The sequence below is a fragment of the Pogonomyrmex barbatus genome, unplaced genomic scaffold, assembly GCF_055798465.1.
Source record: "Pogonomyrmex barbatus isolate J1 unplaced genomic scaffold, ASM5579846v1 scaffold1, whole genome shotgun sequence".
Lineage (NCBI taxonomy): Eukaryota > Metazoa > Arthropoda > Insecta > Hymenoptera > Formicidae > Pogonomyrmex > Pogonomyrmex barbatus.
Window position 1 is genome coordinate 18,704,372 of NW_028297098.1, and position 17,853 is coordinate 18,722,224.

General features: G+C 31.9%; 6 protein-coding genes across 12 annotated transcripts in view; 2 read left to right on the forward strand and 4 right to left on the reverse strand.

The window, feature by feature from the left end:
* Nucleotides 1–1,030, reverse strand: part of LOC105425348 (protein FAM76A) — a 37,372-nt gene extending 36,342 nt beyond the window's left edge. For 2 of the 3 annotated variants that reach the window (XM_089085121.1, XM_011636084.3), the window contains exon 1: nt 622–1,030. In XM_089085121.1, the coding sequence (XP_088941247.1) occupies nt 622–717 (96 nt within the window). In that variant the 5' untranslated portion in view covers nt 718–1,030. The remainder of the gene's footprint in view (nt 1–621) is intronic. The other variant, XM_011636083.3, reaches the window with a different exon arrangement.
* Nucleotides 1,031–2,808: 1,778 nt separating this feature from the next.
* LOC105425349 (stromal membrane-associated protein 1) lies at nt 2,809–8,147 on the forward strand. The gene is made up of 8 exons (XM_011636085.3): nt 2,809–3,080; nt 3,698–3,831; nt 4,265–4,432; nt 4,534–4,732; nt 5,295–5,564; nt 5,652–5,920; nt 6,010–6,150; nt 6,310–8,147. The coding sequence occupies exons 1-8, from the start codon at nt 2,816–2,818 to the stop codon at nt 6,424–6,426; spliced, it is 1,563 nt and encodes a 520-aa protein (XP_011634387.3). The 5' UTR covers nt 2,809–2,815; the 3' UTR covers nt 6,427–8,147.
* An 826-nt stretch (nt 8,148–8,973) lies between these two features.
* On the forward strand, nt 8,974–9,664 carry LOC105425350 (Ribosomal protein S28b). The gene has a single exon (XM_011636086.3). It carries the CDS (start codon nt 9,058–9,060, stop codon nt 9,253–9,255), a length of 198 nt encoding a protein of 65 aa, XP_011634388.1. The 5' UTR covers nt 8,974–9,057; the 3' UTR covers nt 9,256–9,664.
* Nucleotides 9,665–9,892: 228 nt separating this feature from the next.
* Nucleotides 9,893–11,954, reverse strand: MrgBP (MRG/MORF4L binding protein). Of its 2 annotated transcripts, XR_016141344.1 has the most exons (5): nt 11,585–11,954; nt 11,154–11,275; nt 10,346–10,700; nt 10,043–10,255; nt 9,893–10,009 (listed from the first exon to the last, which is right to left on the reverse strand). XR_016141344.1 is itself a non-coding variant. In XM_011636087.2 (4 exons), the coding sequence occupies exons 1-4, from the start codon at nt 11,688–11,690 to the stop codon at nt 10,101–10,103; spliced, it is 738 nt and encodes a 245-aa protein (XP_011634389.2). In that variant the 5' UTR covers nt 11,691–11,954; the 3' UTR covers nt 9,893–10,100. The 2 variants fall into 2 exon arrangements, 1 of the variants encoding a protein (XP_011634389.2); XM_011636087.2 differs by having other exon boundaries at nt 9,893–10,255.
* Nucleotides 11,955–12,104: 150 nt separating this feature from the next.
* Nucleotides 12,105–13,665, reverse strand: RpII33 (RNA polymerase III subunit RpII33). The gene is made up of 5 exons (XM_011636088.3): nt 13,451–13,665; nt 13,231–13,375; nt 12,826–13,033; nt 12,548–12,754; nt 12,105–12,409 (listed from the first exon to the last, which is right to left on the reverse strand). The coding sequence occupies exons 1-5, from the start codon at nt 13,534–13,536 to the stop codon at nt 12,225–12,227; spliced, it is 831 nt and encodes a 276-aa protein (XP_011634390.1). The 5' UTR covers nt 13,537–13,665; the 3' UTR covers nt 12,105–12,224.
* Nucleotides 13,666–13,897: 232 nt separating this feature from the next.
* LOC105425354 (reticulocalbin-2) lies at nt 13,898–17,712 on the reverse strand. Of its 4 annotated transcripts, XM_011636089.3 has the most exons (6): nt 17,253–17,712; nt 16,445–16,612; nt 16,134–16,357; nt 15,692–15,839; nt 15,165–15,620; nt 13,898–14,866 (listed from the first exon to the last, which is right to left on the reverse strand). In XM_011636089.3, exons 2-6 carry the CDS (start codon nt 16,519–16,521, stop codon nt 14,695–14,697), a joined length of 1,077 nt encoding a protein of 358 aa, XP_011634391.2. In that variant the 5' UTR covers nt 16,522–16,612; nt 17,253–17,712; the 3' UTR covers nt 13,898–14,694. The 4 variants fall into 4 exon arrangements, with proteins under 4 accessions (XP_011634391.2, XP_011634393.2, XP_011634392.2 ...); XM_011636091.2 differs by lacking the exon at nt 16,445–16,612; XM_011636090.2 differs by having other exon boundaries at nt 16,134–16,612.
* Nucleotides 17,713–17,853: the final 141 nt, after the last annotated feature.

Sequence of the window (17,853 nt, forward strand, 5' to 3'; positions counted from 1 at the left end):
ATTCAAATCAAATATTCCAAATTTAATTAATTCAACAAATATTTATGTTGCTATAAGCAACTATGTATCTATTTTACAATATTATATGATAAAAAACTATGAAATTATCTAAAAGAGCTATGAATGGAAAAAATACATTCTACTGAATCATGGTTGAAATGTCCTCAATTATATATTCAAGCAATATATTTATATAAAACTATTTGCAATTTTACATTTATATTTAAGCAATATGTTAATATTTTCTAAAAAAATATTTATTTAAGGAGTTTTACTCCTATGACACATCATCATTTCTATCCCACAGTAGTTTTAATTAGCATGAGAATTTTTCAAAAATTCTTTCACCCCAAAATCCTTTAAGAATTCTTTCGAGAATCTTCATGTTGATTCAAAAACAAGGAATCTGAATGGAAACCTTAAACGATATGAATGTGCTATCTTATCGCAAAATCTTTAATTCGTTTTTCTTTTTTGTTACCCATATTTGATTTGTCTTTCATTACTGATTTTGTTGGAATATACGGACAACTATCTCTAGCTTGGTCCTGGACAAGATCAAGGCCATTTAAAAAGAGAAGCTCGTGGAAAAGACGACATACGCGTTTGCGATGTGCATACCTTGCACAATTGTTGCCCGGGCGAGAGATCCTCGAAGGGATGTCTGGAGAAACACCGGGAACATGCGAAAAGCGCCTGTACGTTGTTCGTGCTCATTCTCGATCGTCTTGCCCGTGATCGGCGTTTACGATTGGATACGTCGTCGGACAACGGAACAACGACGAGACGCGACAACCGCACGGAAGAGACGCGATATCAGGACGAAAAAAAATATTACGACAAAAATGTTACAATGCACGATACTCTCGTTGCGAGATCAAGGGAAAAATGTGAAAATCACCGATAACGACACGGTAACGTAATTATCCCGACTGTGATGCTAAATTGTCGACCGGTTGTTGACTTTCACGTAGCCATCTGTGACCACTACGACGGAGCAACATGGCTGACCGTGGCGACGGAGGTGGCCGTCCGAGGGCGCCACCGCTGCTTAGTCACATCGAATACAGATGTACCACAGACTTGTTAAAGTGCTAACTAATGCCTTGTGTCCACGATGCTGAAAATCGATCCGAGATCTCAGGTGGAAAGAGAATTGACCAATTGTGTTTGAATAATTAACTAATGTGATTGGTCAATTCTTTTTCTATCCGAGATCTCGGACCGATTTCTAGCATCGTGGACATAAAGCCTTACGACTGTGAAATTGATCTTATTGCTGATTCATGCACATTTAAGTTAGCGGCACACGCTTTTTTTTTGCTGGTTTGCTAGCTGAATTCGTGTGTTTGCTAAGCTCTTGTCTTCGATTGGTATATTTTTTTAGATCTAAAAAGAAAATTTTATTCGAAATATAATACACATAACGTATATATTATATTATATTATACTATATATTATAATACACTGAATAAAATTTTCCTTAGAAAGGACGTTTTGAAACATAATTTTAATAAAATATATATTTGAAGTTTGACAAGAGCGAGATAGAAAGTTTTAGTGCAGAACAGAAAGTAAATCTCAAGTTTAGATTGAAATCTAAACTCTCTTGTCAAACTTCAAATATATATTTTATTTTAAATTAATCGTATTTGTTGTCATATTTGTGGACAAATTGCGATTGACAATTCCAGAAGAATAATTGGCCGATTAAATTAATCGTGAGTTAATAAAAGTGATTTTGAATTGGTCAATCAATCAGTTTGACATTTCTTGGTACACTAAAAATGAATGACGCTCGATTGCCACGTTGCCGATTGGCCAATTTAAAATAAAATTTTGTAATTGGTTAATCCAATGGAAGATCTCAAGCATCAGTCGCTGTAAGTGGCTATCTATAATATACTGAAGTGAGCCTTGAAGAAGTGATGTCTCATTTATTAAAAAAAGATAACATGCGAATTGGTATCGCTCTCTTTGTCAAGAGATTCTCGGATTGGTTAATGTTATTTTTCTACCATAAGGTTAACCAATAAATACACTGTAGAAAAGAGATAAAGATTCCAACTTTAATATACCCGTCCTTTTCTCCGCTGGGCCGCAGTTTTCTATAGTTAATATAGGGTAGGCTCACTCCAATATACTATAGAACTATGGTGGCTATGTCCAATTGCAACGTGGTCAAACGGAACGTTCGAAACAGGAAAAGGAAAACCAAAGAAAAATTAGAAAAAAATTAAAGATGATCTAAAGAATAACATGTCTTTTAAAAACATCTTTTTTAAACTTGCACTTTCTTTACTCATAATTTAGCTTTTCCTCTTTTTCTCTACAAAAATTTAAAAAATTTCAATAATTTTATTTAACAAAAAATATTTAGATAATTTTATATAGAAAACTATTTATACAGAAAAATTGGTATGAGAATAATATACATATCATATGACTGTTCAAGTCCTTCGACTTTGATAGATCTTTTCACTATATCTGTTTATTTACGCTAGTTAAGTATAACTATAATTGTCTTATCAATTTACAATCTTTTTCCTATTCTAGATAACAGCTCACTTATGAAAAGCCAGATAAGGATGATTTGATTGATCATAAACGATCGCCGTCAGTTTTAAACGATCCTCGTTTTGTGAATATTCGAATAATCCCTCGAAACTCTTGAAGAGAGAAAGAGTCCGTATGTTTTCAGCCGATAATTCGCCTCGTTAGATAACAATGCAAAATTAATTTATCTACAGTCGCGATGGCTAGTCATCGGTATCGGGCATCATGCGACACCGCCGCCACAGCGAGTGAGACCTCCATGCGAAATTCGTTATGTGGTACCGTCGCGCCGCGCTTCTGCCCGAAGTTATCGCGGGGAGGCGACACCGAGGTGGTGTGGTGGTCGCGCGTGGTGCCCGATCCCTCCGCGAAGACGGCGAAGACGCCAACGCTCTCGGAAAAAAAAATGACATCCCGTCACGAGAAGGAGCGTGCCAAGCAGATCCAGGAGAAATGTCAAAATCTACTGACGCAGATGCTGCGCGATGAGGATAACAAGTATTGCGTTGACTGTGACGCGAAAGGTTCGTTCTCGACATGGATGCTCTCGTCTTCCACCGCTCGTCTCTCTCGGCGAGCGGTTGTCCGCTCGCGGAATCTCGCGACTCCCTCGTGAAATCTCTTTCACTCTCTCTCTTCCGTATCGTTCGGATTGCTCGTTTCCGAGCTCGGCTCATCGATATCGATCACGGGACGATTCGTGCGATTCGCGCGTCGCGTTTCACATAACGCACCGAGACGACATTATGGATTTTTAATTTCCGCGTGACATCTGTCAATGCGCTGTCACTCGGCGCGTAACATCGTCAAGGTCCTTTAAGAATTTCATGTTAATTTTATGCTCAAATATTATCTTGAAAATCAGAGTGTGCCTCCCTCTATTTCTTTCTTCTTCCCTCGAAAATTGATAGATTCTGTTGAAGAAAGAAAAAAACATATCTCTTGCATGACTTGATGTGTTATCAAATATTAAACTCATAATTAATGGTTGTGGATATTAGATAGATTTGTTGACGAAGCTGCGGGGTATATTTATTAATGGTTGTTTGTCATTGTGTTAGTGTTATGTTTTCAAGCAGAATTCATAGACAGGAGATAACAGTATTCTTTATGATAGCTTTGATGAATTTGTATTTTACAGGACCAAGATGGGCTAGCTGGAATTTGGGGATCTTTCTATGTATTCGATGTGCTGGTATTCACAGAAATCTTGGAGTACATATAAGTAAAGTTAAGTCTGTTAATCTAGACACATGGACACCAGAACAAGTAGTGGTATGTAATAGATGTATACTTCATGTATATTAATTGTTTAATGAAAGATGATTTTATATACATACATACAGTTTATCACATTTTCATATAATATTTTAAAATGTAAACTTGCAAACTAATAATACAATAAAATATAATTGCTTAGAGAAATGGATATAAATAATTTTTAATATTTATTGACTTTTTATGGAAAAATTGCTATTTTTATGGTTTCATTTTTTCCATTCAAAATCAATTATTATTTTTTTATAAATTTTATATTTTAAGTGCTCTTTAAAAATATATATTTTATAATTGAGAGAAATTTTAATATTTTGAAACTTAGATTTTTTTATATTTTTTATATTTTTACCTCTTATATAATTTTTTTGTACAATTATTAAAAATCTGCATCTAATTTATATGACAAATACAATCCTGTTTAAATTTCTAGAGCTTACAACAAATGGGCAATTCTCGAGCCAGAGCAGTTTATGAGGCAAATCTTCCAGATAGTTTTCGAAGACCTCAAACAGATTGTAGCCTAGAAAGTTTTATTCGTGCAAAATATGAACATAAAAAATACATAGCTAGAGAATGGGTGCCACCTCCTTTACCAAAAGTATGATTATTATACTTTGTTTTAATATTTTTTTAGTGCAAAGATTACATTATATTTATTGCTCTGATTAATAAATAATTTTCTTGATTAATAAAAAATAGGTGAATTGGGACAAAGAACTCGATGAAGAAGCTGAAAGACAACGTAGACGGAAAAAGGAGAGTGCGGAAGCAACCAGTGTACTCCCACCTGTAAAAAAACCAGAAATAGTGCCTCAATTACCAAAACCTCGAAGTTCTGTCAGTCCTAAATTAAATAGAACAAAAGAAAGTTCTGCAATCCTTGATCTCTTAGGGCTTGGTACGTATTTTACAAGGTGCTTTAAAATTCACACATATACAATATACATTTCAAGATTTGTCATTTGTTTATGTAAAAAGAATTTTTTTGTATTAAAGTCTAAACAATACTTTTAAATGAAAATAAATTAAAGTAAACACTTTAATAAGTTAACATTCTAAATTATGTATGAATTGAGAACTATACTTGCTGAATGTGTTTTTTTTTATTATTTCTATTATTTCTAGATTTCATAACAATTTAATTTAAATATTATAATTTGGAAAATACAATTTAATAAAAAATCATTTTCTAACTGATATTGAAGTTAAAAGTGATACTGACTGAAGTTAAAAGTAGATAAGATAACGTAAATAATGATTCATCTTGCATAAGAAAATCTTATCCATGGAACAAATAATCATGTACAAATAAAACGTGTATTTTTACTTGAAAATATTTAATCGATTTTTTCCAGAATATATTCGTAGAACATGTTTTATTTCTTTTAATTTTAACTGTTGCTATATTTTTTATATAATTAATAGGATATAAATTTTTGTTATACCATTGTTATTGACAGATGCACCAGCAACTAACCAAACAAATGTAAATGGTTCTGGTGACGATGTATTTTCTTCCTTTTTGTCTGCACCACCTGCATCAGCTTTGACTGGAAATGATGCTGCCAATGGAACTAAAACAACAACTACTACTACAAGTAAAAGTGAAGAGGAAAGTTTCTTTGACCAACCAACCCCGCTACCTCAGGAAAAAAGTAAACTGACGAAAGACAGTATTTTAGCATTATATGGCACTCCAAGTCATCAACCAGTGGTTTATGGCGTTGCAGGTAACGTATAAGATGGAAATGATTATTTATAATATTAATAGGATTATATAATTAAATTGTGTTTTCTAATATTGACTTATATTTTAGGAATGTTCCAGACTCCTCAACATTCTATATCATATAAACAGCAAATGCCTAATGTAGGTGCATTTGGACAACAAAGTTCTTTGAATCAACTCGGCCAACTTCCTTCGCAAATACCAGTTACAAATCAGATACCTGTCAATCAAAATCAAATTATAGCAAATCCTAATTCGATAGGTGCTGTAGCAGCCAATCCTTTAGGCTTACACATAGGACAAATGAATCAACTAAATGGTGTACCGAATGCTGCTATCACAATGCCACCTCAAATGGTATAAAGTTTCTTGCGTGATATTGCCAAATATAATAATTATCAGTTTTTGTTTTTTATACTTTAAATTTTCTCTTTCCAATTTTATAGATGATGCAGTTAGGACAAAGTAATATTGCTAGTAATAATGGATGGAGTGGAATGCTGACACAGAATATTCAACCGGCACCTGGCAGCAATCCCTTCTTTAATTTAGCAGCGCAACAACCACAAGCTACAGCATTTGCTCAGGTATGTAAATTTCAATAATGCTTTGTTTGTATAATTTATACAATAATACATAGTTTCTAGACATAAATATAAATCAAGTATGTTTTCAAAATTAACAAAACTATATTACTATTACTTTTATTTAACTGAATCAATGTTATTTATGACACTTCATTTTAGTTGCCGCAACAAATGTCACAGATGTCTTTGGGTGATATGAATTTTGCCTCTACAGCAAGCAAACCTGCCACTGCTACACTACCAGGGCAAACTCTTTCCACCAATTTATGGCAGTAAAATTATTGCGGATATTATTAGCCTGTTGATTATCTCATTCAGTGTTGTATACTAATGTGTCGATTGTTTATTATCCAAATGTAATCATTTCCATGTCCACCCGTTGGACAGTGTTTTGGAAAGTAATAGAAGTAATATTGGAAACACAAATTGAAAAAAGAGCAACTACTCGAATGCTATCTCAAAACATAAAACATTATATGTTTATAATACTTCGAGTAGATACATATTTTTCTTTGAAAGCTTTATCAGCTTTCAACGTTATTGTTGGGAAGAAACGAAATAAAAATAAATTTGACTGATTGTAACGAGTTCTTCATGTAACACTAAATGTGTATCTCATGGTGCAAATCTTATGTTGCTACAATAAGAGCTTTTGTAATTGCAATTAAAATATATACCAGGGTCCATTTCAGAATAATAAAGTATTCCATCATGTCAGTGGTGAAAAACGGTATAATTATGATTATAATTTGGATTTCGTTGTTATAGTTGTGCACATTTTTTTTTTTTTCATGGAAATGCTGCGAGTCGGCGTAAAGTATATTTTTTTGTATTGAACATACGATCGAAAATTAAGTTGACTGGAATTATACCGGATTTCAAATACTGATTTAAATAAAAATGTACATCTATATGTACAAGTTCCGTTTGAAGTGTAAAAAGACTTGGATCTTCAATTTATTTTTAAGATATTTTATTATATTCGACACGTGCAATATGTGTCCACATTTATTCTGTATTCGTAAATAAATACAAAATAACATAAATGCGAGAGATACATCGCATTTTATATTTGAATAAGATATAGAATATATTACTGTTGCGATAAAATGATTTAAATAAGTCAGCAGTTGATTTATATTATTATATCTGTGAATTGTGTGAAAAAAATTCGTGAGTCGTGTATTGGTGCTAAGGATTGTGAAACATTTCGATTAGATACTACAATTTTAGTTAAATAATAATACGTAAAAAATCATATATTGTATAAAATGTTCTTTAAGAAGAAAATTTTGATTAAAGTCGATTAAAAGATTTTGCAATCAGATAATATATACAATTTAATAACTGTATAAATTATTGATTATAATTGCTGTATATCATGACAGAAAACAAATTGCAAACAATATTCTTTATTAATACATATTGTATTCATAAAAGCATGCGAAGATAAAGTTATTTAGCATGGGAGGCACTACTATACTTAGGTGTATAATCACAACCTGTCTTTCAAAGGACCGTTAATGATAATTATATGGACTATCAGGGCATTGCACATATTTTCCTCAATTACAGGTTTTATATAAAGCTATATTATGATAAGTTAAGCTTCAGGAACGTGAATAAATAACAGCTGTATTCTTCGTCTTATCTTATTTTACTTTTAATGTGAGTTGATTATTAATATAAAGTCAGAAGATCAAATTTTAATTTTTCAAGGAACCTGTAGTCGAGAAGAAAAGCGCGGTGCATAAAACACTGTATGTACGGATATAGCGAGACGCAGTATTTTTGACAAGTATTTGCGTAAACAGATTAATGTAAACAGATATAATCACTCTAAGTGATTTCCGATAATCAATAGAAGTTATACTAAGAGAGACTTAAGAGAGCTCACCTTAATTGTTGCCTACAATATCAAGCTGTTGTTTATATGAATTATTATAAATAATTAAAATAGTGTACTTGTGTCAAAATATAATGACATTTTATTGTAATTTAGTTATTGTATTATTTATCATTCGCGAAAATGCTGAGTACAATGAATGAAAACTTGCGACAGAAGCGTTAAAAAAAAAATATTAAATTTGACAATAAGTTTTACTAGTATATCTCTCCCAATGAACCTTTTAATTTGAATAACATTTTTCTAAATCTCGAATAAATTTATTTGTGAATAGTTCGAAATATAATGTTATTTGAGATAAATAATTTTAGCATATTGTAAAAAATATGTACAAACGTATGTTATTCAAGTGAAATGAATAGAAATATATATTTTTCTACAGCTTCATAATATTTTACGATTAAAAAGTACAAGTTCTGACGAGAGAGGATAGAAATAACGCGACGAATATTAATGTGGAATATTCTATGATATTTCTATGATATTTGATTTTTGAATATTCTATATTCTATATATTCTATATATAAATAATATTCTATATATTTAAGTGCATAATAAAATTTAGTAAAAATATACAAAAAATATAATAACATTAGTTTTACCAAGTAATTAATTTCATCTGGCTACTTATGTATATATATTAAGGTTTAAGGAGATGCTGAACCTAAGCAATTATCAATATTTTTTTTAATTATTAATTTTTTAATTAATTAGTTTTCGACAGAATCGCCAATTTGTTTACCAAAAAAATGAACTAAAATACATAACTCTTTTTGTGTCATAAGTAAGTAATATTAATGTGTTTTTTAATTTTAATTATACATAATTTAATTATACAATTCTCGCGTTCCAGTATTATTATTTAAATGCTAGATGGTAGCGACTCACCGGAAATCGAACGGCAAAGTCACGCGGCTCGGACGGCTCATGTACGCGTTCTCTTTCATTTGCGCTGAGCACTTTTTCCGAGTCGCAATCCACGTGAGAGAGAGGCGATCAGTATGGATAAACCAGTCGTTTTGGCGCGCGTCATCAAGGTCCTGGGCCGCACCGGCTCGCAGGGGCAGTGCACCCAGGTGAAGGTGGAATTCCTGGGCGAGCAGAATCGGCAGATCATCAGGAACGTGAAGGGGCCGGTACGAGAAGGCGACCTCCTAACCTTACTCGAGTCCGAGCGTGAGGCGAGAAGACTTCGATAACGTGAGCTTCAATAGCTTCGGAAAAAGACTTGGGTTGCCAGCCACTATCGTCGTTACCACCATCACCATTGGACTTCACCAGCTGATGCATTTTCCGAATGTGAATCCCTTCCATGTGGATGGATCATAGATTGTCAATCATCAATAATGGGCACTCCTAGCATTCCTAGCACGTGTTTCTTGAGAAGACACTGGATCGCAGGACGGGACCACGTTTTTCTTGGAAACATTCCTGACGCATGAGAATTCCACGACTTTTACAATAAATCTCGGCTGGTAACCACAAATTTTACGGCGTTGTCATTGTGATCCTTTGTCCAACATAGTTTATAAGATCTAAGACTGTGAATGGAGCACTTCTCGTAATTTTATAATATTAATACGATAATATATCTGTTTTTGCTCTGCATCTTTTGGGTTTTTTTCCCCCTGCGAAATGTGAATATAATTTGTATATATATATATTGATTGCATTATTTTAAATATTTTATATTTAGAATGAAATGAATGAATTCTCTCTTAAAGAATGGAATATTACCATATAATTTTATTTCGGAATATGAAATCTTAATTTTTTAATAGATGTATTGGAAATAACCTTTTATCAGGATCTAATGAATCCCATTTTATAAAGCCATTTAAAAAGAATTAATGATATATTTACATAACATAAATCTCTTACAAAATCTTTTACAAAAATCTTGGTTTCTATATATTTCATTGTTAGAAGAATGTCATCTTATAATAGTATAACTTATAATAGTATGATAAATTTTCTTATAATAGTATGATAAATTATACAACTTAGACTTAATATGAACATAACATCTTTTTAATTATAACTGTTATATTCGTCTTCGTTTTGGTGGAGGTGTATCGCGTGGACTGGAAGAAGCTTTAGAAGAACTATCTACACTTTGTCTGGTTGGTCTTTTAGGAATCCTTTTCATCAGCTCGCGACCAGATTCAGAATCCTTACGCTCCTTCTTTCCATTCGATGCTTAAAACAAACGGACATATGATTTATACATGCAGTTATTTACTAATAAATTATTAAATAATCGAAACTACAATATGCTTATTAAAATACCACTCTCTTCTGATTCCTCCTTGCCTTTTGAACGACCCTTCGAAGATTTGTGTTCTTTTTTTGTATCTTTCATATCCTTAAACTTATCTTTTTTTACATCCATTTCCTTCACATATTTTTTGATCTCCTCTTTTTTCTTTTCTATATCTTTGGTTCCCTTAAAATCACGTAGCACACTATCTTTCTTCAAACTCTCCTTAATATCTTTTTCTTTCTTAATTTCTTTATATTTGTCCCTTTGGTCCTTCAATTTGATATCTAATTCCTCCTTCTTTCGAGGCTTCCCTATAAATTCTGTTTCTGGTAGAGAAAAATCTATCTCTTGACCAGGGAAAGGTAAATCTTCCATGTCATCCTAAAATCAAATATTTAATTCAATATAAAACATATGCAAAATAATTTTATTGAAATTTATTTGTCCTAATTATCAAGCACAACTCCAATTTGATATATTTTATTATACAAAAATGGGAAAAAATCATATAATTAAATCAATAAAACAACTCAATTTTCATACAAATATTTTCATCTTAATCCTTTTATTTTTTTTTCAAGGATATACAATTAAATTTTTTAATGGATCAAATGTGAAATTTGAGATTATACGCAGACCACACAGCTAAATGTAGAACTTATATATGCCTATATATATATATATATATATATATATATATATGTATATATATATATATATATATATTGCTTTCCTTGCATTAACCAGGAATTGCCACATGGGAATAAAGCAGTTTATTTTTCATATCTTCTATGAATCATTAATTGCATATCCCTGCTTTACGTTGTCACTTACCAATGCCATAAGATCATACATAGACTCCAAATGATCCCAAATCATTTTCAATGGAACATCCTTGTGAATAGCAGCACGAAATTTCTCCCATATACACACCATGTGAAAGTATTTGTTGACACCTTACAATTAAAATTACAATTAATCCATTAAATTGTAATTGCAAAGAATGGCAAGTTTTTAAGAAATTTTAACTAAAGTCTAATTAATTATCAACGATTATCTCATTGAATATTATTTCGTTAAATGAATATGAATAGAATCAATTTTTTGTTTATGAAACAAAATTACATTGTGGGCAACAAATTATGTAACTAGAAATTTCGCTTAATGCGATCCCATTAATTAATCAATCATCGATCAAGTTAATCAGATACGATAAAATATAGATATAGATAAACATAACCTCTCTCCCGGATTTCGCATCTTACCGACTGGCTTGTGTCCATTCATGGCAAAAAAAAGTTGAATCTCATTTTCCACATTCCATTCTATCTCGTCGAATACGATTTCGGCTGATCTTTCTTTGACAGCCATTCTATTGAAGTTTAATTACGCTACGCGCTCGATCAGTTCACTCTCGATTATGTTAAAACTGGTATCCGGTTCAATCGAATTAATTGTACGAAACAATCGAGGTACTAAATGTATTCTGTATGTTTCATTAGCAGCTTGTTATCTCGATTATTAAAACACATTGTTCAAAACAGTGATAAGTATTCAATTTGACATTTTTAACGCGCGCTCGACTCGACGTTTTGTTTTGAGCCAATGTCAGAACATTGGCTATAATCACAAGGCCACCGAGAGGTGCATTTCATATGTCAGCGTTTGTGGCGCTCTCTGAGAAATTTTCCGGTACGAGTTTAAAAAATGTTTAATTACGACTTTTTACTAAAATTATACTTTTTTTTGGTTTTTGCCAAAGGGACTGAATCATTTAACAACACGTAAATTTTCTTTTGCTTTATTTAAATACTAAAAAATTAATTATTTAATTTATATATATATATATATATATATATATATATATATATATATATATATGTAAATACAGATTAAAATTTATTTTTAATGATGAATGCTCAATGCATCGCTTTGTACCTCGTGGCTCAATTGCGTTTGCAGATTTGACAATTTGTTTTTTAACGCTGCTATCCCCATCATGACGATGTTCTCAGGTTTTAGAGCCCCACTGCTTTCCACATTAAAGTAATACTTGTTTGGTTTAGCTTCCCAATTAAATGGTGCTTCGTCTAAAAAATATATTGCAATATAAACATACAAACTATAAATATAATGTGCAAATATACAATATATAGATAAATATATCTTTAATATGATATGTATGTTAATTATACAAAATTTTGATTTCCTATTAAGATTATACTCACATTGATCCTCTTCTAATTCACTATACTCTGATTTGGGCCATTCATCTGGTTTTGGATACAAAGTGTGTCTCATGGAATTATCAGGATCATATTCAAAGCTTACACCAGCGGTTGGATTCCACTTTGCATGCTCCTTTCCGAAACCTTTTTTTGCATATGCTCTAAGTTTCAGTTCTTGTCCTTTTCTTAGCTTCACTATCAAAATTTCTGAAAGATTCCAAACACAAACCTTTTAGATCTTTTATTTTTGATAATAATTATCATACAAAGATACAAACCGTCTGTCTCTCCATATTCACTTGCATCATCTTCCCTGTGTCTAGATGTGACAGGTAGTACTCTAGGATCGCTTGACTTGAAATCTGCAGTAGTTACAAGTCTAGTTTGATCTTCAGTACATTTAACATCAAGAGTGAATTCTACACTACATTCTGGACAGAAATCCATGCATTGGCAATCTCTTGTATACTGTATTCTGTCAACCACCTAAACAAAAAGAAAATTTTTCTTAAACAAGTTATATATGATATTGTTTTGACATAACAAGATTTTATTTGTATTAATAATGTGATTAAAGCATTTTTTGATTCTTAAAACCTATTTGTTTCCAATTTTTGAGAAAAATTTGTTTAATTCTTGGTAAAAATGTATTATGTATATCAAATAAACATGCATGTACACACATCATCACTGATCAACGGTATCATTCCAATCCTGTGTGCCAAGAATTCGTCACTTAAAACGGTAGAATTGGCTTCTAGTTGTATCCAATCAATAGCCATAGTCGGAGTTTCGGCGATAAATACACGCCTCATACTATTTGCAACACTGAAGAAGAAATTAATTATATATTAATTGCACTTGTGCGTTTTTAATATCTCAACTTAACCTAATCGGTCTCACCTCAATTCGGTATCTTCCACTTGAAATTTGACATTTTCTTCGGTTAAATCTGAAATATGAACTGATGGTTGATTAGCGTATGGCATTTTATCCTATCAAATTAACCGTTTCTCGTTTATAAGGAAAATTATAAGAACTCTAGCTTTATATACTTGTCGTACACGAAAATGGATAGTAGCGCACTTCTGCATCAAATTATTCAACGTGGAGGGGATAATGAATATATAACTCATATTACGTGTGTATGTATATTTAAAAAATTTTTTAAATTCAATTTATTAAAATAATCTTAAAAATAAAATTATAATTTTTCTACATAAACTATAAATATCTAAAATTACAAATCTCAACTCTTGAAAGCGCATAATTTCAGATTTGATACTATTCCATAGTATATGTACACATATGACAAGACATTTCTTAAGGAATTAAATAAAAAGAAAAACGTCGAATCATTAAAATATTTTATTAGAAATCAATGTGCATGTCATTTATTGAAGATTTATTTTATGAATAATGCACACATTAAAAAAAAAATGACAAGTCATTTAATATCGCCTACAAAAATTATTTTGTGTCGCGAAGAGAAAAAGATATTTTACATGCAATATATATACATTTGTTTATATATATAATAATATATATAGGATAACATTGATGAAAATCATTATTTGCACAAGAGACTTTTTGCTGCCCTAATATATTTTTTTCTTCGCGTTTCCTATTATGGCACTCATATTTGGTAAAAACTGGAAGACGATAGTTTGGAAGATGTAGCGCTATACTACCTATGAATCGTCATAAATATCAAGATATGCAGGTTTCATTAATCCTCTATGCTGTATATGGCTTATCATTAAATAGAAATTTATTTTAATGACAGCATAAATAGATGGAAACAGATAAGAACAGACAGGGAGATGCAGAAATAATATATATTGAGAAATATACTGCTCAAAACAATTACTAGAACATTTTCTTAAATAAATATATAATTTAGTAAATCTAGCAGATTTCGGATCTTTCTTACATAATTTTAATATATGATAAATATATTTATATAAATATAGTATTTTAGTTTTTTAAACATTGATGTATATTTGAATTAAAAAGTATAGAATTTTAAAAGAATGGTCTCGTTAATGTGTCTTGAGCAGTGTATTAAAAATATTTTCATTTGCACATATCTTTGATGAGTATTACGAAAGATAACAAGTATTATCAGCTTGACTGATAGCTGATTCTCAGAGTTCATCATTGAAACGTTCAATTTCTTGCAAATGATCACCATAGTCCGTCGCTTCGCTACCTACGAAAGCATCGTGATGATCCAAAATTTCATCATATGATAATCTATTATCGTGATCATCATCTGAACCCGCAAATAAATGATCTACTTCATCATTTGCTATTTCTCTGAAATAAACATTGACATAAAGATATAAAAAATGAAATTAAATTATCATGCATATTACACAATAAAATTGGCAATATAACAAAAATCGTTTAAATTTTTTTATAATAATTAATTTATAAGAGAAAATTTTCAATAAAATTTCTTTCTTAATAAATAAAAATAAAAAAACTTTTATCATTAAAAGTTAAATTTATCTGATTATTCAAAATTATTTAAAATAACAATTCTAATAATCAATGGAAATACAAAAATTGCATAAATTGTAATGAAATTTTATAATATTGTAATATAGCTTACTCGTTACTTGGTACAAGCCAAGAGAGAATTTCATCCGAATCAAGCCTGCCATCTCCATCTTTGTCATGTTCATAATCAAATTTGTCCTTTTCAGTTAGCAACCATTCCTTATCCTTCGATTTGCCTCTGTCACCAATAAATTCCTGGAAATTAATGTATCCATCTCCATCTATATCTTTGTCATCCAAAGCTTGCTTCAACAAGAGTGGGAACATTCTAGGTGTCTCCTCAGGATGTGTATAAGCTTTGAACTCTTCTGCATCTAAATAACCATCTTTGTTCAAATCAGCAGCCTCATATGTCTGCTTGTCATCTTGGATCAATTTATCATCAAGAGCTAGATCTTCAGGGTCGCTGCCATAAGTGTCTTGCAGAATTTCATCCCAGCTTACTCTACCATCTTCATCTGTATCAGCATCCTCCAAACGATCTTGAGATTCTTCTGCAGACAGCATGCTGTTAACAAAATTTAATTAATCTAAATCTTTTGTAAACTAAATAGATAAATATAATACTAGCAATATTACCTAAATGAACGCAGAATCCAGGCTTTCAACTCATTCCTCTCTATATATTTATCATTATTCAGATCCATCTTGGTTAGTAAAATTCCTAATCTCCTCTTTGATTCTTCTATTGGAAGTTTGTCAAATTCTTCTGCTTCCTTTACACTTCCTTTGTACAAGAAACAAAATACTCAAAGTAACAAATTCAAACAAATTCAAATATGTTAGATGGCAACAAAAAGATAAATTTAATTCTCCTTTTTCTCCTCATAAAAACATTCATTTTCCATAAAAATTTTAGAGCTTTAAAAAGACAGAGACATATATATAAGCTATACTCGCAAATCTTTCAATTATTATCCATAAATATGAAAGTGAAGCAAATTTACAAAATTTATGGGAACATTAAGAGAATCTCAAAAAGGAATCTTGAATATTTAATATATCCAGTCATCTTATTCACCTAGGATGGCTTCATGATCAAATTCCTGATGATGCTCGCCCTCCGCATAGTGGTCGGCATCACGAGGACTGAAAGCCCCGTCCTCCGTCCTCTCATTGTTGTCGACTTTGTTGTGCTGATGCGTGTGGATGTGCGCGGAGGCGGTGTCACCCAAGATTGGCAGCGATGCGACAAGAGCGGCGACGAGGAGCAGAGGAACGAACGATCGGGCGGCCATCACGCGTCTTCCAGGATCGGCAGAACGATTGAAAATAACGCGGATAACAATGTTTATTTTATGAACAATATGAGCGCATAACCTTTCGCCTCACCGCGTCAGAATAAACCCCAATAAGCGCCGTGCGGCGCTTCGCCGATCGACTGACATTCGGCAGCTATCACGATACATTCACGACGGATATTATCGATTACTTTCCATTACGCATGGCGCGACGATTGTACGAGGAAAATTTTTACCTTGTACCCTGAAGACGACGTTACTGAGAAATAACGTATATATAAAATATCCGGGAAAACGAGTATATTTTTCATGTAGAAAAAAAACATGTATGTATTATTAAAGTATATTAAAGTAAAATATAAAACACGATCAGCATAAATCGTTTTCATTTTTAATTTTTATATGTGATCTCTGCAGCTCGTGATCTTTTTTTATCCAGTTTTATCAGATAATTGTTATTTTTATTCATACGTCTTCTCAATTTATATCAAATAGAAATATAAATCTTAAACTCGAAAAGTAGACAATAATAAAGCAGCACTGCCCGATAAAGATTTATTTATAATTTGATATAATTATATACAATTATATATAAATATATAATAATAAATATACATATATTAATACATAATTGTCATATAATCATTATATATATATATATATATATATATATATATATATATATCACATATATTTTAATAAATGAGTAAAATAATTTTAATCTCGGTTTAATTTATTCTTTATAATTTTTTCTTTTTCTCTGATTCTCGAAATTAAAAAAAAATTAAATCAAGATTAAAGTTAATCTATACTAGTAGAAATGGACATAAAAGAAATAAAAGGATATCGAAAAAGAATATCGATAAAATAAAATATACAGACGACATATTTATGGATACCTTTGAATGCGGCGCCACACCTGCGCGATGATCGATTCTCTCGATTCAATATACCCTGAATATGTCCTTTTCCGCGCGAAATCGTTATCGTTGATCAGTCTAATATGATCAACTTCTCGCAGTTTTTGAACTTTTACGACTGAACGAAAGTGGCTTTCTCGTTATATTAATTGCTCGCGTATTGCTCGCGTGCTGACTCGAGCCGCGAAAAATTTCGTCGCGTGTCAGCGCGAACGCGCCGAATGCATCTATTTTCGCGTCGAATCTTCACTCACGATCGCGATAATTCGTCTTTCGAATCGTTTCGTATGCACGTTTACGCAGATTAGTTCCCATGCCGCCGATCGCGTAACCTGCGTCGCGATCTGAACTCGAATCGAGTTCCCCTCGCGTCGAACGTCGCGTGTGTCGAACGAAAAGGAAGCGATCTAGAACAGTTGCGTCTCCTTAGTCGCGACGCGTGTGCATAGTCACGATTCCGTCATCCGGGGAGCCAGCCGTCGCGTCGTTCGAAAATAGTCGACCGGTTATCGTGACGTCGCGTATCCCCGCGTTTATTTTCAACATCGCGCGCTCGCGCGCGCGCGCGGTGAACCGACCG